Raw genomic sequence first — 26,544 nt, forward strand, 5'->3', positions numbered from 1 at the left:
AGTACCATGTTCAATAATGTGCAAAATAATGGTTTTGACAAAAGCAGTGCATAAAAATCAATGATAATTCTCATACTCATTTGAGACTATATTCTGATGAGGAAGCATACAACTTTCTATATTCTGATGAGGAAGCATACAACTGAGAGCAGCAGTGGCATAGGAGGTTAAGAGCTCATGTATCCCCCCGGGGATTGGGCGGTTTATAAATTCAAATAATAAATAAATAAATAAAACAAATCTAATCAGGAGGAACCGGGTTTGATTCCCCGCTCTGCCTCCTGAGCTGTGGAGGCTTATCTGGGGAATTCAGATTAGCCTGTACACTCCCACACACGCCAGCTGGGTGACCTTGGGCTAGTCACAGCTTCTCGGAGCTCTCTCAGCCCCACCTACCTCACAGGGTGTTTGTTGTGAGGGGGGAAGGGCAAGGAGATTGTCAGCCCCTTTGAGTCTCCTATAAATCCAAACTCTTCTTCTTCTTCTTTCTCAACCACTGCACCTCAAATGACCAAACTATCATCTTTCTGTGGAACAGAGCATAGCAATGTGTGTCTGACAGGTTTTCCCTGCATCTGATTCCAATGGTTGGATCAAGGCAAACGCAATAATAATACGGTAGTAGTCCGCTGATGAAGGCTTCAGTTGAAAATGCTAGCTTGTACCACAGAGCACGTTTTTTAAAAAATTTTGTGGATGTGGATTGGAATTCTTTGTTTCCATGTCATCTATTTTCAACCAGAGAGTCTTTGCAAGAATCTCCATTGAGGAGAACACAGGCACCAGGATTGTGCTTTCAGAAACTCTACCGGTTGAATGAAAGGACAGCAGCAGTGGATATGGTGGAGAGGGCTCAGCCGCTGATTGATAGTTAACATATTGCATTTATACCTTAGCGGACTAATTTATATACGTGCTATCTATGCTGCTATGACGACGGCGGCGGCGGCGGCGGCGGCGGCGGCGGAGGAGGAGGAGGAGGAGGAGGAGGAGGAGGAGGAGGAGGAGGAGGAGGAGGAGGAGGAGGAGGAGGAGGAGGAGGAGGAGGAGGAGGAGAAGAAGAAGAAGAAGAAGAAGAAGAAGAAGAAGAAGAAGAAGAAGAAGAAGAAGAAGAAGAAGAAGAAGAAGAAGAAGAAGAAGAAGAAGAAGAAGAAGAAGAAGAAGAACCACCACCACCACCACCACCACCACCACCACCACCACCACCACCACCACCACCACCACCACCAAGTATCGCCTTGGCACAATTTTTGCACTTTATATTTATTTTTTAAATTGCACTATCAGTGCTTTAGTGTGTGGCTTAGCGGTCAGGAGAACAGCAAGTAGTCTTACCTTTTGCATTGTGACACAATTCGATGGTCAAAGTCACAAAGCAGCTGCCACAAAATGGTTGCTTCAGGAGGCGGAGCGAGCCACAAAAGGGCTCCTACGACTCATCTTCCATCATGCAGTGAAGATCCTTATGCTGTGGTGGCAGCAGCTGCTGCCAAAGCAATGTTTTTTAATCTGCACAGCCAGCCAAATCTCCAACATCCAATCAGAAGCCTTGCTGGGCAGAGGATACTTTTTGCCATGTTGAAAAACATTTGATGGGAACCAGGAAAGGTGTCTGTAGCCTCAGACCCTGTTTCTCCCATCCTTGGCATATGCTTCACAGTCTATTCTAGGCGGTTGTCAGGTCTTGGACCAGCGATCAATAAGCGGACTCTAGATATGGAAACAGAAGTCTTTATTGGGTTGGCACAGCCACTCAGGTTCAAGAAGCCAGTTCTGGCGATCCTGGCTTCTATAGTAAGATTTATTCCCTCCTGATTCCTCGGAACTCCCCCTTTCTCTTTCTCACAGATTGTGGGAACAATGAGATGTGAAAGACTTTGTTTCTGGAGACAAGCGTCCCAAGGCCATAGCGATAGTCTCCTATTGGGCTGCGCCTGTGGTCTCCATTCCTCCCACCTCCCTTCCAGAGTCCACAACAACGGTAGCCTAGATATCTATGGGCGTTTCCCCACTTGCCATGACCCCCTATGCCGCGCGCTGCTCTCAGCGCGTGTCATTTCTGGCACGTGCCTGGACTTCCCCACGACCCCGCGCTCTGTGCGGGGTCATCAAAAGGCGCCGTTTGGAAGAGTGCCAGAAATGACGTGCACTGAGGGGGCGCGACAGCAGCAACGTCGGGGCGGCTGCATTGTCGCCGCCCCTGTAATGGGGAGTGCCGGGGGACCCCGCACTACTTGCCTACAGTTGCGCGCAGCTACTGGTAAGTGGGGAAACACCCCATGTTACCAAGTGCATTGAAACAGAACAAAAGGCCCATTAACATATGGCAGGTGTAGGTACAGAGAAGGTCAGCACTCACCCCCAGCCCCAACAGAACATCACCCCCCTCAGCCCAGACGTGTCTCCTGGTGCCTTCTGGTCTGAAGTCGGGAGGGGGCAGATGCCACTCCTGACAGCAGTGTGGCTCCCTTGCATGCCCCCATTCAGAGATCATTTCTCAGCCAACTCCGTTACTTTCAAGGAGCAGGTATGCAGTGAGATACAAGATAATGTGGCGGAAAGGTGCTAAGCCGCCGGCTTTGTCCAACTGTTTTCAGCCATCCCTTTCTGAGGCCAGGTTGTTTAAAAGCCTGAGCTCAGAAGAGTTTCTAATCCTTTCGTCCTTGGGGAGCAACGGAGCCGAGCGTTTAAGTAGAAGCCCTCTTTGCGAAGCACTGGCAGCAGTGTGAAATTGATGAGCATCATGACTGCAGGCCTGCTCGGCGTCATGCTTCTGATAGCACGGGAAGGGAAATCCTGCCAGACAGGCACATTCTCCCATTAAATTCTCTTCCTCAGGTACCGAAATTATACCCCTGTTCACCTGCCAACCAGAACCTTGAACATCTTTTTTAAAAAAATAGAAAAAGGATGCAAACAGCGGTGTTGATCAGAGGCTGCTTGCGGCTAATTTGGATGTCCCGTAGAAGCACATGCAACGTTTTTAACCCAGCAACCATCTATCAGACTCCCCCCCTCCCCCATATCAAACGGCGAGTTTCGCTGATCATAATACCATCGCGTCATGGAACGACTGGGCGGAACGCCTTAAACTGGCGTGGTGCGAAACATCGATACTGCATTTATACTCTCTCGTTACCAGACTGATTTCTTTTCGGTTCAGAAACAAATAAAGCAGCTTTGGGAGAAGAGGAAGAGTTTGGATTGATACCCCACTTTTTCTGAACCGTAAGGCGTCTCAAAGGAGCTTACAAACTCCTTTCCCTTCCTCTCCCCACAACAGGCACCTTGTGAGGTAGGTGGGGCTGAGAGTTCTGAGAGAACTGTGACTACCCAAGGTCAGCCAGCAGGCATCATGTGTAGGAGAGGGGAAACAAACCCCGTTTTCCAGATTAGAGTCCAATGCTCCTAACCACTACACCACACCGTAGTACACACATAGTCACACAGCAATGTGCATTCTAAAGTGTTTTGGTTACACAGTGTTTTGGTTACACAGAATCAAAATATTAATCTAGCTAATCTGTTTGTAGTCTGCACCCACTAGCAGTAAAAGGAAAGTCTTTCCCAGATGGGGTACCTGTGATTTTTATAACAAGATATATCGGGTACTGAAGCTGGGATATTCTGCACACAAAGGCTGAGCTGTGGTCCCTCTCCATACTGTTTCATAGGAAATGTATCTACTTATTTATGATGGACAGGTAGAACAGATGAGAAACACATAGTCACACAGCAATGTGCATTCTAAAGTAACATCCCACCCTTAAAGCAACATTGACCTCCCAGCATAGAACTTGCTGGCCTCCTTGGTCAACTCAAAACCATTTCTCTCATGCTTCCTGGCCAAATTCAAACCACACAAAAGCTCACAAGGTCTGAAACCATTGTTTATTTCAACTGCACTCCATTGGTGAAACCAGGGTTTGCATCCACAACCAACACTGGTTTTGTCATCTTCTCACATGCCTCCATTGTTCCTGCACAGACCCAGCTGATATCTTGGCCTGCTCTGTGGTGAAGACAACGCCCAGGAACAGAGGCAGATTGACCGTTAAGGTCACTCGGAAAAGTTTCAGTGGGTCAATAGCCTTGGGGACTCTCCCTCAGCCGGAGATGCCCTGGCTACAAGGAGACCCCTCATGACGTATGTAGGAGCTTCTGCTCTGGCATTTCCTGGTTCACAGGGGCCACACAACCATGAACTAGTGGCCTCTATCAATGTCAGTGCAAGTGGGTGAGAGCTAGGTGGAAAGTAGAAGCTGTAGCAATCCTGCTCCTTCCCTTCCCCTCCCCCAGTTGGGGGGTAGTTACGAACCCTTAACCCAGTGGTGGGATCCAAAAATTTTAGTAACAGGTTCCCATGGTGCTGGGATTCAAACTGTGGTGTAGCGCCAATGGGGCGTGGCCGGGCATTCTAGGGGCGGGGCATTCCTGGGCAGAGCTGTGGCAAGGACACAGCTGCTGCACCGGTCCTTGGGCAGGAAACGAATGAACGCAGGCGCAGGCTACCATGCACACCAGTGCACCTCCTGGACTGCTTCAAGTTCTGCACGCTACTGCTGAGAGGAGGGGCATAACTAAGGCAAAAATCATGTTGCAAAATCACCAATTAGTAACCCCCTCTCGGCACACACAAATAATTAGTAACCTACTCTCGGGAACCTGTGAGAACCTGCTGGATCCCACCTCTGCCTTAACCTCCTTCTATCTTCCTTTGTACAGGTGCAGGGCCCTTTCCATCATCTGCCATCATAGTGTAGTGGCTAGAGTATCAGGCTAGGATTTGGGAGACCCAGGCCCAATCCCTACTCTCAAATGGAAGCTTGTTGGGAGAGAAGAAGAAGAAGAGTTTGGATTTATATCCCCCCTTTCTCTCCTGCAGGAGACTCAAAGGGGCTTACAATCTCCTTGACCTTCCCCCCTCACAACAAACACCCTGTGAGGTGGGTGGGGCTGAGAGAGCTCAGAAGAGCTGTGACTAGCCCAAGGTCACCCAGCTGGCATGTGTGGGAGTGCGCAGGCTAATCTGAATTCCCCAGATAAACCTCCACAGCTCAGGCGGCAGAGCGGAGAATCAAACCCGGTTCCTCCAGATTAGATACACGAGCTCTTAACCTCCTACGCCACTGCTGCTAGGGAGCCTAACTTTCCACAATGGGTTGTTGTGAGGCTCAAATGGAGGAGAAGAGAACATTGTAAGCCTCTTCGGATCTCCACAGGGGAGAAAGGCCAAGGTATAAATGTAACAAATAAATATGCCTGAACTTGGTGATGAATCGGGATTGTACAGCCTTGATGGCTGACTTTGAATACGCTCCACTTTAGTTGTGCTTTTCCCTTGTGGGAAACAATGCTTTATTTCTGCGTTTCCCCCCCTAAGTGTTACTTACTCATCCGTTGCACATAAGCGACTCGAAAGGGAACAAAACACCATCAGCCCCAGCCATGAAAATGAGGCGAAACCCATGACAGTGGCAACCAACCAAATCGAAAAGGAGCATTAAACAGCCCTATCAACTCATCCTTAATGCTCGGTATAAACATGAGGAGTCTGGCCTTCCGCCCTTGCCAGGTCAATGGAACAATCGCTTTGTCTGGCTGCTGTAGTTACACAATTTACTCTTGCATAATGGCTTTCAAGATCCCCCGCCTGCATTCTCCCATGTTTGTCTGCTGATTACAAGCTCTCCTGAAAGATACTGGCGCTCTTCCAGTCACGGCACCAATGCCGTTTTGGATGTGCATGCGCACCAGGCGTGTCCAGCTACTTGCTGATCAATCTAGGGACTCCGCACGGTCGAAGCAGTTCTTTCTGCTCATATTTCCTTTCCTGAATTTAGAGTGACACTAAGCCTGGGTTCTCTTTCTTGCAAAATGATAAATTGACCGTTTGTAGTATCTAACACTTTCTGAACTTTAAAATAAATCTCTTAAGCCTCCGTGGTTTTGCTTTTAAGAGCTTGGCAAAATACAGAGATATATTTTTGGCTGCTCTCCTACACCGGTTTTCAAATAACTACATCGAGGTACAAAAAAAGACTGCCACCATCTTAAGTTATTAAACGCACTTAAGAACCTAAATAATAAACTGATATATGACCTACATTAACGAAGGTTTAATGCAGCCGATAAGCAAGATGTTGTCAGTTATTGCACACTGTATGTTTTATTCATTGAATAAGTACAACAGAATGGGAGAGAAGGAAAAGCCATTGTGCCATTCTATTCTTTTTTAACCTCTAGGAAATAAAAATAGCCTAAGGAGATCAGTATATTCTTTATATGGCCTTTAGGGTGGGACTATTGCTCAGTGGTAGAGTATCTGATTGGCTTGCAGAAGGTATCAGGTCAGTGGTGGGATCCAAAAATTTTAGTAACAGGTTCCCATGGTGGTGGGACTCAAACTGTGGCATAGCGCCAATGGGGATGGGCGGGGCATGACGGGGGTGTGGCCAGGCATTCTGGGGGTGGGGCATTCCTGGGCGGGGCTGTGGCAAGGACGCAGCCGCTGTGCCGGTCCTTGGGTGGGAAACGAATGCATGCAGTCACAGGCTGCCACGCACGCCGGTGCACCTCCTGCTAGACTGCTTCAAGTTCTGCACGCTACTGCTGAGAGGAGGGGCATAACTAAGGCAAAAATCACCTGGCAAAATCACCAATTAATAACCCCCTCTCAGCACACACAAATGATTAGTAACCTACTCTCGGGAACCTGTGAGAACCTGCTGGATCCCACCTCTGTATCAGGTACAATCTCAGCATTAAAAGAACTACCAATAAGTAGTCAGTGATGTGAACTACCTGGGGACTTGAAGAGGTGCTGCCTGTAAGAGCAGTCAATATTGATAGATCCAGGGGGAGACTTCCAAGACAGCTTCACAGCAATGTCCTTGTGAGAGGATAACATCCAATCACCAGTACAGAAATAGCCGACTTCCCGATCTTCATCAAATACAGAACAGTATACCTGGGGTTTCTGGGTGTACCTTCACAATTATCTTCTGAGGTTGGGTAGGTCAAGAATAGTGACTGATCCAAGGTTGCCCACAGCTGAGTAGGGATTCAAACGCTTGTCTCCATCCCGACTCCACCTTCCACATCATATTGATATCAGATTGTATTATGTATACAATTCTGGATTATAAGTAATGATCAATTTTCAAAAGGTGAAGTAATAGGGGCTCAAAAGCCACACACTTTGACCAGGTTTTTACCACTTTTCGTATTGGTCATTTTATATATGGGTTTTAAAGCTTTTAATTATTGTAATTGTGATGTTTATGTTGTAACCTGCCCTGAGTCCTTCAGGGGTAGGGCAGGATAGATATTTGATAAATAAAGAGATTTGATAAATAAAATAAATAGGAAGCCCAGCCTATTAAGTTCAGATGTATGTTGAGGTGTCTTGGTCAGTAATTACACTCCATTTACAGACAAACACAACTGAAGACTTCTATCAGGTAACTCAAAAAAATGAATGTAGTAAGTTGTGGTGGGTCTTCCACTCCAGTGGCCCATGTGGAATAGGCCTTTGTCTTGCTGCTGCTGCTGCTGCTGCTGCTGCTGCTTCTATTTCTTCTTCTTCATTATTTTTATTTTTATTTTTATTTTTTATTTAAATATACCGCCCCATCCCCAAAGGGCTCTGGGCGGTGTACAACATAAAACCATAAAACCATCATAATGTAGCTTCCATAAATACAGTTAAAAACAGCAATTACTTCCTAGGATAGGCATCCCAAGGAGACCCTATCTAACTTAAATCCTCCTAAACTTAACTTAACTTAATCCTCCTAAAAAAGGAGGAGGTGGGAGACAATGGGTCTTGATGGTATTGAGAACCCATGGAATGGAATAAAGGGGGCACACTCAGCGGCAGGCCTCTCCAAAGGCCCGGTGGAACAACTCAGTCTTACAGGCCCTGCGGAAATCGCCAAGGTCCCACAGGGAGAGTGTTCCACCAGGCAGGGAGAGTGTTCCACCAGGCAGGGGCCAGAGCCGTAAAGGCCCTGGCCCGAGTGGAGGCCAGCCGCATCATTGAGGGGCCAGGGATCTCCAGTAGGTTGGCCTCTGCCGAATGCAGAGGTCGAACCGGGACATATGGAGTAATGCGGTCCCGAAGGCATGATGAACATGCCACAGACCAACAAAGGAAGCACAGTGTTGAACTTGCACATGCTGGAATTCTGCTGTGGAAATCCAGGCCCTACAGAGGTCAAGTCGGATAAAGTTGGGTAGCCTATTTCTCATGACTCTCAAAACCTGATACCCTTAAAATATTGTTGGTTTCTAAGGAGCTACTGGACTTGAATCGAATTGTTACTTCAAAGGTAATTCTATGGGGATATCAAAGAAGACACTGGACTTAGAGCAGTGAAGATTAAAGAAAAACAGGCTTGTGAGGATCAGAGCTTAAGTGTTGTTTTCAACAGTGCAGGAGGGGAAGAATGAACAAATGCAACTCTTTTTTTCATTTCTTGCGCAGAGGGAATGGGAAGCCTCTGGTCCCGGGGGGGGGTGTCGGCATAGTATACGCCGACACACACCCCAGCGTGGCCATGCGGAAGCAGCCTCTCATACCTGCCAGCATCCAAAAAGACCTCTGCTGTCCAAGACTCAGAATAAGAATGGTTGGGGAAACAGGGTATACCTGCAGGCTCTGGATTAGAAAAGTCTGTGGAGCTGAAATTCTCTTTGGTGCAGAAGGGCAACGATCAAAATAATCTTCTACTTTATACAACCTGCTGACACCCCTAAATGAATAGGTGCTTCTGTGAAGTCACTCCAGGAAGACCCTCTGGTCTGAATGCTGACTTGGTCTGTGGCCAAAATACATTAGCTTATTAGGTACAATCTGCCCCACGAATACTTTGGCCAGAATCCCTCGTAGCAAAGAAAGGGAGGAGGATAAGATGAGAAATCCTCAGGGAGGCCAAACAATCAACTGTGCGATCCAAAGGTGGAGGGCCAAAGCTGCATTGGAAGGGTTGTGCCAGGGCCTGGGCCACCAGCGCCGTGTAAAAGTGGCATGGATGCCAGTGCTGAAGGACTTACACTGGCAGTGGGGCACTACGGTACAAGAACCAGGAGGTGTTTCTCAACACCCTTGTTTCTACACTGCAGGAGGATGTGCAGGCAATTTGGAGGCAATCCCAGGTGACTTTCAGTGACAATTGGAGGCAATCCCAAAGGACTTTCAGCCCCTACGCCGGCAGCCAACTTATACCACCCAAAAGTTTAGTGCAGAAGCGTATTTAGGAAAGAAGTAACCCGGTGCAAAATCTGAGTTTTCCACCCCGCCCCCATGGCCGGCTGCCCTCCCCCACCACGACCAGACAACTTTTTTGCACCAGGTCATCCGGGAAGAAGGAGGGTGGGGAGCGAATTTCCCCCCCAAAAAACCCCACGTGACTAAATTTTATTTATTTATTTATTTGTTTGTTTGTTTGTTTGTTTGTTTGTTTGTTTATTAGATTTTTATACCGCCCTATCCCGAGGGGCTCCGGGCGGTGTACAACAATAAACATAATATAACATAAACTGGCTAAATCTTTAAAAGCAGCAATCAAACAGTAAAAGCTAGATCTCATAAATACAATATAAAAATACTAGCATAAAAATAAAGGGCGTCCAGCAGCTCCATATTCAAAATCCTCTTCCCAAGAGGGAGGAATGGCAGATCCCGTTGAATGACAAACGGCCCAGATGTAGAGGGCCATGAAGGGGGGGGGGGAAGGCTGCAGCCCGGGGACATTTGGCCCCATATATCCCCCTGGGTGTTACACCCCTGGTTTGGTGTAAGCCAGTCTTCCCAATCGGATTTTTCAGGTGACCAGAGGGGTTTTTTTTATCCCTCATTTTGCGCCACCTGATGCCCTTCGGAGGCTCTACCACCACCACCACCTTTTGGACTGGGCTGTAAGAAGTTCTTCCTGTTTTCACTCCATTCCAGGTCGCAACATGTAAAAGGTGAAATGGGGGGGGGGGGGTGATTCCAAGGGCAGCCCATCCATCTGTTCAAAATTACCTTGCTAAGAAACTGCAATTTAAAAGCTTTCTGTTACATAACTAATACCCATTTTTACACTTCACCGTCATCACAAAGCCATGTCTCCTGAGAAATTATTACATGTTGTCTGAACCATGAAGGGAAGATTGTCCCCCCCACCCCACCCCACCCCACGCCCACGGCCCTTCCTGAAAGGTACTTCTGTTCATAGCTCAGGGAGGAATGATGGCTTCAGGTGTCCGCTGGGCGGATGCCGGGATTTTGGGGCGTCTGGCAAACAGGGCAGAGAGACTTATGTTTTGCAGCGGCCATCAGCAAAACCAACATCCCCTCCTACAGGCGATTTGCCGGGAGGATTATGAACTGTCTGTCGCAAAGATTTTGCTGGGAGAAGCATGGTTTTGAATCACTTTGTGTGGAGAGCACACCTTGAGAAACGCCACTTACCGTTAAACTCCCCTCATTCCGATCCTGAAATTTTTACGGACTCCAGAGCTGGTGTCCATGAAACCTTCAGCACAGACACAAAGATCCAGGAGGAAGATAAAACAAACAGCAATAACTGACTGGGCCAGTATTAGGAATGGGGGGTCTTAAAAAAATCTCATACTCTCATGCTGGTGATATTTCCCAGCATCTCATATATTGTGTTCTCCCTTTAGGTGACCTTTTTATTGACAATGCCCTTCAAGTCAATCACTGTTTACATATTGCTCAGACTGTGGGAGTTATCAAGGCTTTGTTCGGCATGATTTGTTTCTCCTCTCGGAGTGAAGTCTGGTTAAACTAAAAGTGAGTCATACACACAAGCGCTAGCCAAAGCTTAGTACCACTACCGGAACCTGCGCTGATGGAACCAATTCAGGATCAAAGAATTGTTGAACCAGAGGTCACCTGGAAGAGGAGTACGGCCATAAAGAACGAGACATGAGCAGTTTCAACTACGATCCCCTCAACCCACTGATTGTGGCTACACCAGAGACATCAGTGTAAATACTTCCTTGTGGTGCAAAAGATCCTGTTGTTTCGTTTTATCAGGCTACAGTGCCATGGGAAAAAACTACTGCCAAGCACAACAGCATGGAAAAATTATTTGTCTGTAGGCTAGATGGTTTTCAAAGGCAGCCCCAGGTAAATGGCATTAGAAGAAGAAGAAGAAGAAGAAGAAGAAGAAGAAGAAGAAGAAGAAGAAGAAGAAGAAGAAGAAGAAGAAGAAGAAGAAAGAAAGAAAGAAAGAAAGAAAGAAAGAAAGAAAGAAAGAAAGAAAGAAAGAAAGAAAGAAAGAAAGAAAGAAAGAAAGAAAGAAAGAAAGAAAGAAAGAAAGAAAGAAAGAAAGAAAGAAAGAAAAGTTTGGATTTATACTCTGCCTTTCTCTCCTGTAAGGAGACTCAAGGTGGCCTCCAAACTCCTTTCCCTTTCTCTCCCCACAACAGACCCATTGTGAGGTAGGTGGGGCTGAGAGAATTCTGAGAGAACTGGGACTAGCCCAAGGTTGCTCAGCAGGAATGCAGGAGTGGGGAAACAACTCAAATTCACCAGATAAGAGTCCGCTGCATGTGTAGAAGAATGAGGAATCAAGCCTGGTTCTCCAGTTTAGATTCACTGCTCTTAACCATTATATCACGCTGGCTTTTACAGTAAGTTATCCTGGATGTAATAAGCGCATGGATCACCGTGGCCAGATCACCCTTTTTGAGGAATGGCTGTTGAGTGGCCTATCGGTCAAAGCTGACAAAAGTCACCAAGTGCCACAAAGATGACCTGACCCTCCAACCATGGGCCAAAATGTAGCAGCATCCCCAAGCTACAGAATAGCTCCTTTATAGCATTTTTGAAGAGGCCATCAGAGGATGAGCTGAAATTTCCTACCTCAGCTTCTCTACCCTGCTCCTTGGCCGCCTTGCGCTGCCTGGATATTACAAATAAGGAGCTGCCCTGGCAACCCAAATACTGGTGTGGCGATGCATGTTCGTGATAACTGAGCTTTCAGTCCTGAGATTCATCTTTGAGAAAGTTCACAAGAGTTGTGTTTAACAGGAATGAGGAACTCTGGCCCTTAAAGGATGCAGTCCTCCATACTTTTATGTGAGAGGGGAGGTCCTGGTTGTACATGGGGGCCATGCCAGGGAGATATATGTTAGATTTCTTTTAGATTTAGAGTCATGGATCTGCCCAGTAGTGCGTGTGAGTGCAGTTTATAGAAACTTCCCAAGAGATAAAGGTAAAAGGTAAAACTTACATTTGTTCAAGCATCTCCAGTTCACAGCTTTGTTCCAGGAAAAAGGTAGATAGAAAGAAACCCTAGTCTCAAGAGATTACTACGACAAGTGGGCACAACTAACGCGCCATCACGTGTGTGCAGGTGAGAGGATGCTACAGTGGGAAAGCCCCACTGTGGCAGGCTGCCATTGACCATGCGCTGGGGTCAAAGGCTAGAGCAGAAGTGAAACCAGCATGGGGAAGAAAGGAAGTTAGTGGGCGGTCTCCTGGCCCAGACAAGGGGGGCAAACAAGAGAGGCAACATCACAGTTAGAGTGAGATACACAGCACTCCCCAGTGTCCAGGCACGCAGAAGTCGCTTATTCCAACAATATATTCTTGCTTTTTTTTAAAGAACAGCTCTTGCATATTCTGTAGCCATGAAGCTCTGTTGTGTTTTTTCCCCTCTCTGTCACTTGCACTGTGAAATGTTTAGAAAGGGCAGGTATGATGTCTCTGGTTGGGCACGCAATGCATTCCGTTTTCAGGATGTATTGAGTAAGGGCAAAGAGATCAAATCACTGTTTTCATCACAGGCAACACTCAACCCAAAGTGAAGTGGTATAATGCATGGTAAAGTACCTGTTTATGCCCATTCTGAAAGAGAAGACAAATACTGAATTACCTCAGCACTTCCATTCCAGCCGAGCAGAGACGATTGTCTCGGCTTTTGGAAACATTACTCAGATTTACACATAATTTCTTCAACAATTTTACATCGCCGAGGAGTGACCTTGAGAGCCGAAGTACTGTCTGTTCAGCCTGCCAGCAAAACAGCTAGCAGTAATTTCTCAGTTCCATACTAAGATTTTTCAGTTAGTCGTTCGAGAGGGGAAATCTTTTCCTCCTTCTTTTATCTGCGTCGGCTTGTCTCCGCTAAAGGCTATCTGTGCCGAACTTGCCCCAAGGTGAAATGTCTCTCTAATTTACATGCCGCTGTATAACGTTGCATATGTAAAATGGAAACCGAATGCATTGCGTGATAGCCCTACATACATACCGTGTGTCCCCGAAAATAAGACAGTGTCTTATATTAATTTTTGCTCCCCAAGATGCGCTATGTCAGTGATGGCGAACCTTTTCGAGACCGAGTGCCCAAACTGCAACCCAAAACCCATTTATTTATCGCAAAGTGCCAACACGGCAATTTAACCTGAATACTGAGGTTTTAGTTTTAAAAAAAACGGTGGGCTCCAAGGCGTGCGTTACTCAGGAGTAGGCTTGGTAGTAGTCGGTGGCTTTGCTTTGAAGCAACCGTGCAACTCTTCCAACGGGTGAATCACGACCCTAGGAGGGTTTTCTCAGAAGCAAGCCCCATTGCCAGCAACCGAGCTTACTCCCAGGTAAAGGATCGTGCTTTAGTTCTTCGCATGAAAATCAGTGGGATTTAACGCTTAACAGGATTACCTACACTGCTTCCCCAAAACTGGGTCTTAGGTTTAATGCTAATAATCGAGCCCAGGGGCCCAGGCCAGCCTAGATGTGTGGTGGGGGGGACTCTGTTTGCACGTGCCCACAGAGAGGGCTCTGAGTGCCACCTCTGGCACCTGTGCCATAGGTTCGCCACCACTGCTCTATGTCTTATTTTCAGGGGATGTCTTATTTTTCCACTCCGCAGCTGCATGCTCTGGTGTTTTGTTCAACGGGCATGCTTCCAAACAAAAACTTTGCTATGTCTTACTTTTGGGGGGATGCCTTATATTTAGCACTTCAGCAAAACATCTACTACATCTTATTCTCTGGGGATGTCTTATTTTCGGGGAAACAGGGTAGATGTTTTCTCAAGGTGATATCAACCTGGATATAGTCAGCAGCACACAGAGAATATTGTGTACAACAACCCTGTAATGCTTCTACCATAGCCCCTCCACTCTCAACTCCGGCATTCAGCCCTTGAGCAAGTGAGCAAAACCCAGCTCTGCTCAAAGCCCAACTAGATGTGGGGGCAAATTTGTATCCCCTACCAGTTTGCCATTGCCATGTGACAAAACAGTTCTGGGAGGACCATCAACACACCTCATGGCTGCCTTGCCATTCAAAAAGATGCGGGGTGGGGAGAAAGAGTGCCACGCCACAGGCTAATGCCTGATTGGAGCCCTGCAGCATTTTAAAATCATGGTAAAATGGCAGTGCCAAACTTGTGGCAGTAGCTAGCAGGGGCAAAGTGAGGGGGAACTGCGCCTGGGGTAATTCTGTGCCCCAAACCCCTGCTACACGCCTCCACCACTCGCCCCGGCCCCAGAACTCTATCCTGCCCTGATTCCTGCTCCCCTGCCCCACCCCCCAGAATGTCCTTGCTACTCCCCTCAGGGTGTGCTTGTCTGGAAAGGCCGCCGCATGCATTGCACAGCTCCCGTCCCCAGGTGCTACACCACTGGTAGTTAGGTAGTATCTCTATATTTGTAAGGTCTGCTCGCCAGAAGCTGGGAGGAAGTCACTGTTGAGGGATATTCACCTCAAAAGATATCCTTACAGCTTCTATCCTCCCTCAAGCAGGTTTTAAAGGCCTTTCCCTCTCCATTTGTCACCATCTTTTGGTTTTATTTACACACACACACACACACACACACACACACACCATCTCAGTATAATGTCAGGAGGAACATCAAACAGAGCTTTTGCAGTACTGTTGACCATAGCCAAGGCACACAGGTGTAGGAACATATATCTTAAACCAGTGATGGTGAACCTTTTCGAAACCGAGTGCTCAAACTGCAACCCAAAACCCACTTATTTATCGCAAAGTGTCAACACGCCAATTTAACCTGAATACTGAGGTTTTAGTTTAGAAAAAATGATTGGCTCCAAGGCGGGCGTTACTCAGGAGTAAACTTGGTGATAGTCCGTGGCTTTGCTTTGAAACAACCGTGCAACTCTTCGAATGGGTGAATCACGACCCTAGGAGGGTTTACTCAGAAGCAAGCCCCATTGCCAGCAACTGAGCTAATTCCCAGGTAAAGGATCACACTTTAGTTCTTTTGCCCGGAAAATCCGCGGCCATAAGTAAATGGCAGGGTACAAGCAAAGGTGATAATAGATCTCATATGTCAGAGTTTAAGGTCAACTAGTCCAGAGGCCGCCAGAGGTGCCAAAATAGCCGCCTCTGGTTAATGGTTCATGCACCCAAATGTCCACCACCCATTGGCTGTTCTAAGGAGGACAGAAGTGGACCACTGCCACTGGTTCCACCCCTCAGGCAACCAAGAATCACAGATCTTGTGCATATGGGTGGAGACTTCTGCCACTGGTCCCATCCCCCAGGCAGCCAAGGGTCACAGGTCCATCAAAGGGAATAATAGGGTGCATGAAGACCTTCTATGGCCCTCTGCTGCTACTGTTGCTGTCAATTGACCGACGCCTAATCTAGAGAAAGACCTGCTGGTTCAGCAACGAAAAGCTCGCTCATACGGTAATCCACAGTGTCACTAGTATTGTAAAATAATCAAAACGTGCGTGATTGCTAAGTACTGAATCCACGTTGGCATGCTGTTCATTTACTGAATTTGTGAGGGAGATCATCACAAGTTGTGAAATGGGTGTGACAGAAAAAAAATCAGGTATTCAAAAGCAGAACAAACAGAGGGAGCATCGAAGATGGGTCAGACACGGTCCATAGGATGTTTTCAACCAGCCCTAAAACAGTTTAGCAACTTCAAGGGGAAATAGTTCCATTAAACTACAGCATTGGACAACGCTGTTAAACAGCTTGCTCGATGTCAGCAGCTTGAGGGTCATTAATTAATTTTTAAATTGACTTCATATATAAACCAACTTTCTCCTCATTAGGGACACTACAGTGGCTTACATCATTCTTCTATCTTCCGCTGCGTCCTCACAAAAATCCTGTGTGGTAGTTTAGGCTGAGAGTGTGTGACTGGCCCAAGGTTACATCTGGATTTCCCAGATCCTAGTCCAGTGGTGGCAAACCTTTGGCACTCCAGATGTTATGGACTACAATTCCCATCAGCCCTTGCCAGCATGGTCAATTGGCCATGCTGGCAGGGGCTGATGGGAATTGTAGTCCATGACATCTGGAGTGCCAAAGGTTCGCCACCACGGTCCTAGTCTGACATGCTAACCACCACACCAGAGGTGTTCAATGTATTGTTGAAGGTTTTCACGGCCAGATTCAACTGGTTGTGGTGGTTTTTCTGGGCTGTGTGGCCGTGGTCTGGTGGATCTTGTTCCTAACGTTTCGCCTGCATCTGTGGCTGGCATCTTCAGAGGTGTATCACAGGGGGAAGTCTGTTACACACTGTGTCCAGAGAGAAGGGAATGTTTTAGTGGAGTATAAATTGTCATGTCCCCAAATGGGGAACCAATCAGTAAGTGTTCGGATAGCAAGTGAGCGTATAGCAAGTTCCACCTGCACTCACTGATTAATTCCCACCCGATGTTTGATAATTTGAGCACCGTACTCAAAACATTCTTTCTCACTTCCCAGGGGGGCCATAGCCAGGTCTCCACCAGGTTATATCTCATTGTTGCTTCAAGATTTCTTGCATTCCTTTGCTGCAGTTTTTAAACATTTCTATCTTTAAAATGCAAGAATCCCCAACCTGGTGCCTGTGGGCATCACAGCTCCTGTCAATGCCTTATTGGTGCCTGCTCTTTTCCAGCATAAGTTCTGATAGATCACTGGAGATCTGTCTGTCTGTCTGTCTGTCTGTCTGTCTGTCTGTCTGTCTGTCCGTCTTTATTTACTTCTACTTTCGGCTTTACTTTACTTACTTCTAGGCCCCTTCCCTGCACGTGGGTTAAAAACGGCGGCCTGAAGACAGTAAAAACGCCTCCAGGCCGCCGTTCATACAGGCGGCTAAGCTGTTGAAACCCAGCAGCTTCACTTAATTCAGCTCCTTCCTCTCCCTATTGGCGGGCATTAGGCCGCCCTCAAAACACCCCTTTAAGCATGCTTTTGAGAAAACAGCGTGCAATTTTGCAGCGCGGTGCAAACGCACCGCCGGGAACATTTTGCTTTCTTTCCTCTCTTATTTGCCTCGCCGCATTACCAAAGCCTCTGCTTTAAAAGAGTCTTCTTTTGCTACGCACACGCTGTCCTCCGGACCCCTGGAGGTTGGAGGGCAGCGCAAGTGGGCTTAGGAAGACAGCAGGGCGATGGATGGCAACGGAAGTAAGTAAGAGAGGGAGAGAAGAGGGTATTCCATGCGCGAGTCAGCCTTTCCGGCTCTCTTCTGCTGGGGCCGCCAAGACGCTTGCTGGTCGGCCTCTGTCCTGTCGGCAGAATTCTTTGCCGGGCGTGAGGGCTGCTCAGGGGAGGCCGCAAAGCGAAAGGGCCTTACTTACTTACTTACTTACTTATTGTCACAGACCCATAACTCTGAATAAAACAAACCAAGTTCCAGAATAATAAAATGGAAGGCCCTCAAGAGGAACCATAAAAACAATAAAATTATGAACTTGCTATAAATATATATTTAGAGAAATAAAAGTAAAATATAGTTAATTAATAAAACTATTTAAATATAAAAACATTTCTTAAAAGATAATAAGATTAATTTAAAAAAATCAATACAACCCAGCTACCCACGAGTTTTGATTGCATAGGCACAGAAATTTGCCACCTGCCTCGAGACATAAGAACATAAGAACATAAGAACAAGCCAGCTGGATCAGACCAAAGTCCATCTAGTCCAGCTCTCTGCTACTCGCAGTGGCCCACCACGTGCCTTTGGGAGCTCACATGTGGTGGGATGTGAACTAATGTATTCTTCTCAAGGCTGTTGCTCCATTAGGCTTTTCATTTTGGCATTTTCATCAGCTAGCAGTTTTTTTCTTTCTGGGCTTAACCTTTGTCTGAACAGTCTGTAGGCCCAAACTGTCAGGCGAGAGAGCAACAACATATGTGAGTAGTGGTTAAGAGCAAGTGTGTAATTCTAATCTGGAGGTACCAGGTTTGATTCCCTGCTCTGCCGCCTGAGCTGTGGAGGCTTATCTGAGAAATTCAGATTAGCCTGTACACTCCAACACATGCCAGCTGGGTGACCTTGGGCTAGTCACAGTTCTTCTGAGCTCTCTCAGCCCCATTTACCTCACAGGGTGTTTGTTGTGAGTAGAGAAGGGAAAGGAGTTTGTAAGCCCCTTTGAGTCTCCCTGCAGGAGAGAAAGGGGGATATAAATCCAACTCTTCTTCTTCTTCATTATTCTGCATGTGCGGAAAGGGGGAGGGGACAGGCGTTTGTAAGACCCTTTGGCCCCTTCCCGCACACGCAAAATAATGCATTTTCAAACCACTTTCACAACTGTTTGCAAGTGGATTTTGCTATTCCACACAGCTTCAAAGAGCACTTAAAGCAGTTTGAAAGTGCATTATTCTGCATGTGCAGAATGAGCCTTTGAGTCTTCTATAGGAGAGAAAGGGGGGATATAAATCAAACTTTTCTTCTTCTTCATTGGAGATCTGATTGACTATGCAGATTAAAATGATGCTTCTTGGGTGGCAGCTGCTACCTATGTTGGTTTTATTCTCTTTCAGTCCTCTTTCCCAGTGTATTTTTACAATTACTCCTCCTCTCCCCTGCATTTGGATTTCCTCTGGATATATGTATGGCTTCGTCTCCCATGTCAGCCATTTGTGGATGTGGCCACCATTTTGTGCCAGAATTCAAAGGTGCCTGCAATCTTTAAAAAGTTTTTTTTGGGGGGGCGGTCTATTCTAAGATGTTCTTTTCTTTCCCTTTTGTATGTTTGAAGATCTGAGATGTTAATATTTGATACGGTTGTTTAACGGCTTTTAACGATTGCGCCGGAATCTTAAAAACCAATTTCTCGTCAGCGAGCAGGGAGACATGTCTAAAATAAAATATCTCTGAACCTTTTTGGTTTTGTTTTTTAACAGACAAGTAATAGCTGCGGAAAGCTCAAGGAATCGCCCACCTTGGCCGAGCTGGCTTTTGTCCGGGTAATCGACATTTGAAAAAGCCACCTCAGTTTAAATCAACATTCCAAGCTTTGAATGGATAATCTCTCTTAGGCGTAGATATGACCTTCAGAGAAAATAAAATTCATTTTTTTCTTATTATTATCTTTGGGATGATTTGTCTAATGCTTGCCCCCCCCCTCCTGCTAAAGGCAAGGACCTGCTGCTGTGAAAACTGTTTACAAATGTTCCTCTTCTCCATTTAAATTGATTTTCTGAGAGCGAGATAGGCAATGCACTCTGGAACTAATCTGAATTTTTTCTCTAATTAATATTTGAACGCAAAATATGTTATCTTTGCATGACTGTGCAATTATTAAGGGGAAAATATCATCCATGAAGGTAATTATTTTTCATTTCCCTCTTCTTTTCTTTTCTCCCCCCACCCTTAATGGCATCTCACTTTTAAACAGCTCGGTCTGTATCTTTTCTTTCTTTCTTTCTTTTTTAGGCCATGATTGAAGAAGCCATCACAAGAGCAGAATCTTTTTCGGTGATGTACACACCCTTTGCAACCAAAGTGACGGCTAAAAAAATTGACCTGTTGAAAGAAGCGTTTGCCAAAAAGCACCCAGATTATGTAGAATACATATATACAGGTAATAAAGGTGACATGAACAAACACAGAGGATGCTCCGTTTAAAGTTAAGCACCATAATGCTTGGAACACAGGGGTGCCCATTCAAGTTGATGGGCAATAGATTCAGAATGGACAAAAGGAAGAACTTCTTCACTCAATGAGTAATTAAATTGTGGAGTTCACTGCCAGTGGTTGAGAGTTGCCAGCCAGCAACTGGTACCCAGTGAGAGACTGGGGAGTGGGTACATGGGAGGGTGCCATCAACTGAACATCATGAGGTCATTTCCAAACAAACCTGGAAGTGGCTATGGCCGTTTCCCCACTTTTAAAATGACATCGGTTTCGTCTGGTCCAGGACCTTTTTAGTGTGAGGGTCGTGTTCCCCAGGCTTCCCCACTGCCCCGTGCTCTGCGTGGGGTCATCGAAAGGCGCCGTTTTGAGCAGCGCCAGAATGACCCGCGCTGAGGGGACGCAAGAGCAGCACAGTCGGGGCGGCTGCGTTGTTGCCGCCCCTGCAATGGGGAGTGCAGTTGGACCCCGCTAGCCACCGGGCGCAGAGCAGCGCAGCAAAATGCAGGTGAGTGGTGCTAGGGCCTCGCGTCGACTGCAATAATAACCAATCAAAAACTCTGTGGTTTCACTATAGAGTCTCTACTGAATCCTAGAGTGGTATGTCACCTCTGGGTTTACCCTAGGAATGTCATTGCTCTGTTAACAGGATGACTTTTTTCTTTATTTCCCTCCACTGGCTTACTGGGTCAGGGTAGGTATTGAGAGGTTGCCAGCAAGAGGTCTCCCAGCATAGCAGGGGACCTGACAACTGGAAGCATAGATTGATTATGTGTTACTGAATTGCAGGTGGTTGGACTCAATGGCCCTTGGGGCCTCTTCCGACTCCATGGTGGTTTTTGCACAGGCCAAAAATAGTGCCCCAGGGATGGTAAAAACACTGTCCCTGGGGCGCTGTTGGCCAGCAGTGCCGTGCTCTCCTCCCCCGAACGGCGGGGAAATGCTCCTTTCCTAACTCACTCAATGACCAAGTTATTTGGAAAGCAACGTCTTCCTGCTGGCGCCATGCGAAGTGCACCGGGGTGAGGGCACCGCTTTTAGCCGCTGCCGGTTTGTTTTGTTTACTTACCTTTTCTCCCTGCGAAGCTCTGAAGGGCCCAGGCATGTCCCTTCCTCCTTCCAGATGTTCTCAGGGGGGAAAGATAGCTAAACAAAACAAACTGGAGGCAACTCCATGCGGAGCCGCCCATGCGGCCCGCGGCAGCTTTGGGATTGCCCACATGGGACTGTTTGAACCGTCCCGTGGCTCCACCAGCATGAATTACGCCGGTGGCCAGCCATTTCTGCTGCCAGAACAGAAACAGCCTAAGATCCTATGATTCTTCCTCCAAATTCAGAGGCAGTGAGCCTCAGAATACCAGTGCTATCAGGCACCATTACCATCAGGGAAAAAATTCCAGCCTCTGGTTCCAGAGGTGGAATCCGTGCAGGTTCTCTCACAGGTTCCCCGAGTAGGTTGGACCACCATTTGTGTGCGTCGCAGGGGGTTACTTTCAATTGCGATTTTGCCCCGGTGATTTTTAAGTTCTTTAGTTACCTCCTCCTCTCAGCAGTAGCGCGCAGAACTCTTGAAGCAGCAGTCTAGCAGGAGGTAAGCACTGGCGAAGCCTGCGTCATGCAGGTATCTCGCTTTCCACTTCAAGGACCTAAGCGACCAGCCGATGCTGTCCTTGCAAGATACTGGCCCAGGAATGTCTCCTTTCACTTCCATGGAATGCCTCAGCCTTTGTCGTGTTCATCTCTGCTTCAGTGGCGCTAATGCCATTGCAGTTTGAATCCCACCACTATGGGAACCTGTTACTAAAATTTTTGGATCCCACCACTGCTCTGTTCCCTGCTTGTTGGCTGTCTGGTTAGCCACTGTGCGAAACAGGATGCTAGACCAGATGAACCACTGGTCTGATCCAACAGGGCTTTTTGTATGTCCGTTTTATATCCCAATCATTTCACAAAAAGCGCTCAATTAGGACGAATTGTGCAGACAACAGATTACAAAGGGATTGCCATCAGACGGGACCCCCACTTCAGACGGCAGATTGTGCTGCATCGTGGAAGGACCAACAAATTGTCAGTAATTTAATTAGCCGCCGTACATCGCAGCAATTTCAGTGGAAGAGCTACGCTGGAGTAGGGCAGCCCACTCAGTCAGCAGGTGGTGAAGCATTTTCCATTCTGTTTAAATGAATGCTGCATACCCTGGCCCAGTGGTGGGATCCAAAAATTTTAGTAACAGGTTCCCATGGCGGTGGGATTCAAACTGTGGCGTAGCGCCAATGGGGCTGGATGGAGCACGACGGGGGCGTGGCCGGGCATTCTGGGGCGGGGCTTTCCTGGGCGGGGCTGTGGCAAGGATGCAGCCACTGTGCCGGCGCTTGGGTGGGAAACAAATGCACGCAGGCGCAGGCTGCCACACACAAACAATTAGTAACCTACTCTCGGGAACCTGTGAGATCCTGCTGGATCCCACCTCTGCCCTGGCCCCAAACCTGGTGGAATGTTCTGTCTGGTGATACTCAGACCCCGTGGGACCTGATGCAATTCCGCAGGGCCTGCAAGACAGAGTTGTACCACCAGGCACCCAGTTGAGGCAGCTATTGTTTTTCTTCTTCTTCAACTTAGCCTCCCCTATGCTTCCCCCCCCCACCCCCGGCCACATTTCCCTCCTGTTTTTAAGACATTTCTATAGAGCACTAGGTTTTCCTCTCGCCATCGAGTTTTAATAGTGTTTTGATAAAATTGTTTGTGGCTTGCTTTATGTATCTATTGAACTTTTGGCAGGCGCCCTGAGACACTAGGGAAGAGCAGTCCATGAAACTAATGAAATGCAAACAAACAAATTCTCTTTTTTGGTGTTTTAGATCCCCATGGACTTCACAGCTTGCCACAAACTGCAGACTGGACTTGTCCTCCCCAGTCGTATTTGCTTACGTTAGGCTTCAAAAACAAAGAAGTTGGGAAATTCCTGGAAAAGATGTCTTGCAGGAAGCTGCCTGCAATTTCAGGTAACTGGGGGCGGGGGGTTCCTCCTAAAGTGGCATCAGTCTTTTGCATCAAGTCCCAACTGACTTATGGCAATCTGTAAAGGTTTCAATGGTGTTGATGGGAAGGGCAGCCGCCTAACCTTGAGTACATTCCATTAGTCTGGCGATATGTAATAAGCCTTCAGAACGGGCGGAGACTTTATCTCGCGCTGGATGATGTCTCCGCTCCTGGGCGGGAAGCCGGAGGGGGGATGGGATGGACAGAGTTATAACCTGTGCTTCTGCATGAAGTGTCATTCTGCTAATAAGTACTTGAGCTTTCTAAGATGTCTGACAAACGGTCTTTTCACCAAAGAGTTTCCTTTTTATTTCCTTTTGCTTCTGGCGGAATTCTTCTACATTGTGGCAGGAATCCTAATTCATCTATATTCCTAGTGCAGTGGACCTCTGTCTCGGCATGAGAGAGTGTTGATGTTTCTGGGGAAGGTGCTAAGCCCTAAAGAGGGCTCCGGTCACCTTTCCTTCCTGGATCTGGAGGAACTGGCGCGAGAACGGGTCTCGGCTGGTGACTCTTTTCCGCCCCTCGACAGTAGCACGTAGGTCTTCCTTTAATCCGCTGTGGAAACTCCAGGGACGCATCTATCACATCATGGGGACTTGGCACATGAGTCGCTTGGGGCGCTTGTTCATGGATCGAAAGCACCTGTGGGATCGGATATCTACCCGCTTTCAGATGGGATTACAAACCTCAGATGCAACCTGTCATGGAGGAGAGACGGGCCTGGACCACCTTTCATGGCAAACCTGAAAGAGAGTCCATTGAACGCATTCCTGACTCAGATTTTGGTGATGCTCCTAAAGAACCACCGTGGCATTAAAGCACTGGGGCTCGTCCAAGTCGACACTGGGATCTAAACTTGGGATTGGGGGTATCCGTGAGTCTGCACTGGCTCTCCACTGGACCGGGATCCCCTGGTCTCGGCCAGAGGCTGCACCTGAGATGCCTCCCTGGAGCCACCGTGGCTACTGTGTCTCCCACATGTCTCGCCTTCCAGACGCATTTAAGAGTCCGGGAAGAGCCTGCACTCCTAGCCGGGATCTGTTCCCTCTCCCATCGAAGAGGAGCTGGGATGAGGAAGTGGGCCGACTTCGCTAGATGCCTCAAAGAAGCATGGACCCGTGGAACGCCAGCTATGGGAGGAGGAACGGGCACAGCTGCAGCAAGAGCGTGGAAAACCTGCAGAGGGACCGAAATGCACTCCAAAGAAGTCCAACTCGAAGTTGGACTGCGGCTACAAGACGCGCCTCCACCGGCATAATATGAGAATCGGGGTCAGTCCATGATAAGGTCCTGGAACACTCCCAAACCATGGATTTCTGAGAAAGCTGCAACGCTGAAGCTGCCTAGCCTTCAGGCTCTATGACGAAGTGGAGTTTCATATCGCAGCTGTCTAACGGGGTTTAACTGGCTAAATTGGAATCCAGAAAGCAGCTCTGCATGCACACCAGGATGCATTGACCAAGAAGGAGAGAGAGAGAGAGCTGGCTGCCTGGTAGAGGGAACTGAGGAAGCCAGCAGACCAGGAAGCCCCTGGGTTGGAGTCTACGCTGTCACTGATACTGCCGGGCGCCCAGAGGGGCAACGCTTGCTGGTCCTGCCACCTTCCAAGGACCAGCTCCCACTGGAACACGCCAGCTGCACTGCGACATTAATACCGCCACCGATTCGCCCCCCCCCCTGCAACCGGGCTGCCCTACTTAACCTGCTCAACTCCTTATGATCCGGGCCGCCGTGGTGCTTTGGCAGAGCTGCGGGAGGTAATACAGGCCCCCGGGAGGTCGCCCGCTTGGATGGGACTGCTTCCAAACTTCCCCTACTTCATCTTACAACTCGATGCCTACATGGAGGACTATATGACGATCTATACCGTCCCGATGAGCTAAAATAATGGGACATCGGCTCTGGGGTCCTGGATGGGCGGCAGCCGATTGGTTTGTGACCTTCTTTTGGACTCTACAAGATGAAGATCCTCAAGACGGGTGCCCTCGTGACATTCCTCCAAGCCTTGGTGAGCGCTGGCCTTTCCGGAAGATCCGGAAGCTAAAATGAAGCTATCCACATCATCAAACGACATCCAGCAGGGCAACCGCCGTTGCTTGCAGAATTTGCCTCATGGAATTTGGCAGGCGGCTGCCCGACTCCTCCTGAGTGGCCTCCGAACGCATGGTTTTAATACTTCTCGGATGCTGTTGACGGCAAGCTGCGGAAACAGTGTTTCTTTAATCGGGTTCCTCGCACTATTGCTGATTGATCCAGTTGGGATCCCAGGTGGCGCCTCGCTGGAATACGCCAGTGCCGGGAGGCCGCTTCACTTCCAAACTCACTGCTTCACCAAGCTCTTAGCCGTTTGCTTTCCAGTCAGCCTTTACCGGTGACCACCGCTGAGCCTGCCGCCGTGGGATTGTGTCTTTATTATGAGGGCTAGTCATTTAGCCGCCAACTGTCCTAAGAAACAAAACAACCGGCCTCCAGCCACACGACCCCATCTGCCAAGCTACCATCGCAACCGGGCCACTTCCGACGGCTCTTCTTCTAAAGCAGTCACTCTGGCTACGCACTCCAGAGGGAGGGGGGGAAGCAGCTGTGCTTGCCTTTCTTCTCAAAGCCCCCCTATGGACACATGGGTTCACTCCTGACGCTGTAGGAGTGAAGGGGTAGCTTCCCATTACTGTCTGCAAGCTGCCACAACCTCCCGCTTAAGCATACTCTCAGACATAGTAGCCTCCTGGCCTCAGTGGGATTCTCGGCATGCTCCCCATTGCTTAATGCGGCCCCAGGTGGCAGGAGGGGAGCTAGTGGGGTCTGGATCACCTCAAATGCCCTGGCTAAGCCCCATTATTCAATTCACTTGACGGGGTTTTCCTGGAACGTAAGGACCGCCCAGTTCAAACGTTAACAACCGTTCTCTCCTCAATGTAATTCATTGGGAGAAAAATTAGTTTCTTATTTTGCTTGGCGCCCAGTGGCTAAACACTCCATAGTTCTGGGCATGCCATGAGTTATTGCTTACATGAACCAAAAGTTCATTTTAAAAGAAAGGATCTTAGGGAATTCACTGGACCCTCCCTATGTGTGAACACATGAATTGGGGAAAACTCAACTCTCCCTGACACACCCCCCCCTGGCATTTTATCAGCAATTGTTCTCGATTCTATTGGCCATCCTGTAATCAAGGCAATTTCAAGATCTTAGCCAGAGTTTTTCAGGAGAAGAATGCTATCAGTTGCCACCCCATAGAGACACTGACTGCAAAATCAAGAGACAGCCGGGGCGAATCTGCCCAAAGGTAGACTCCACCAGATGAGTCCTAATGAGAGAAGGAACTTCGCGTTTCTTGGACAAGAACCCGCACCAATGGTTCATACATGCTGGCTACCAAACACACACACTTGCTCCTGTTTTGTTTGTAAAAAAGAAAGATGGGTCTTTACTGGTTTCTGCATGATTACCGAGGTCTCAAATGCAGTCTCCTGTCCAAATAAATACCCCTACGCCTTTGATCAAGGACCTTTAGGATACTGGCAAAAGGACCTGATCTTTACTAAATTAGACTTTGGAGAGAAGCTTCACTTACAGGGTCAGGAATTGCTGAAGGCTATGAACACTTGACTGCATTTAACACATACAAAGTTTGGACAGTTTGAA

At 47.8% G+C, this 26,544-nt stretch overlaps 1 protein-coding gene across 1 annotated transcript in view; it reads left to right on the top strand.

Moving 5' to 3' along the window:
- The window catches only part of SPATA16 (spermatogenesis associated 16), a 173,318-nt gene that overhangs the window by 126,336 nt on the left and 20,438 nt on the right, over nucleotides 1–26,544 (top strand). The window contains exons 5-6 of the mRNA XM_048506936.1: nucleotides 19,660–19,807; nucleotides 22,716–22,859. Coding sequence (XP_048362893.1) covers nucleotides 19,660–19,807; nucleotides 22,716–22,859 — 292 coding nt within the window. The remainder of the gene's footprint in view (nucleotides 1–19,659; nucleotides 19,808–22,715; nucleotides 22,860–26,544) is intronic.

Source organism: Sphaerodactylus townsendi, linkage group LG08 (genome assembly GCF_021028975.2).
Source record: "Sphaerodactylus townsendi isolate TG3544 linkage group LG08, MPM_Stown_v2.3, whole genome shotgun sequence".
Lineage (NCBI taxonomy): Eukaryota > Metazoa > Chordata > Lepidosauria > Squamata > Sphaerodactylidae > Sphaerodactylus > Sphaerodactylus townsendi.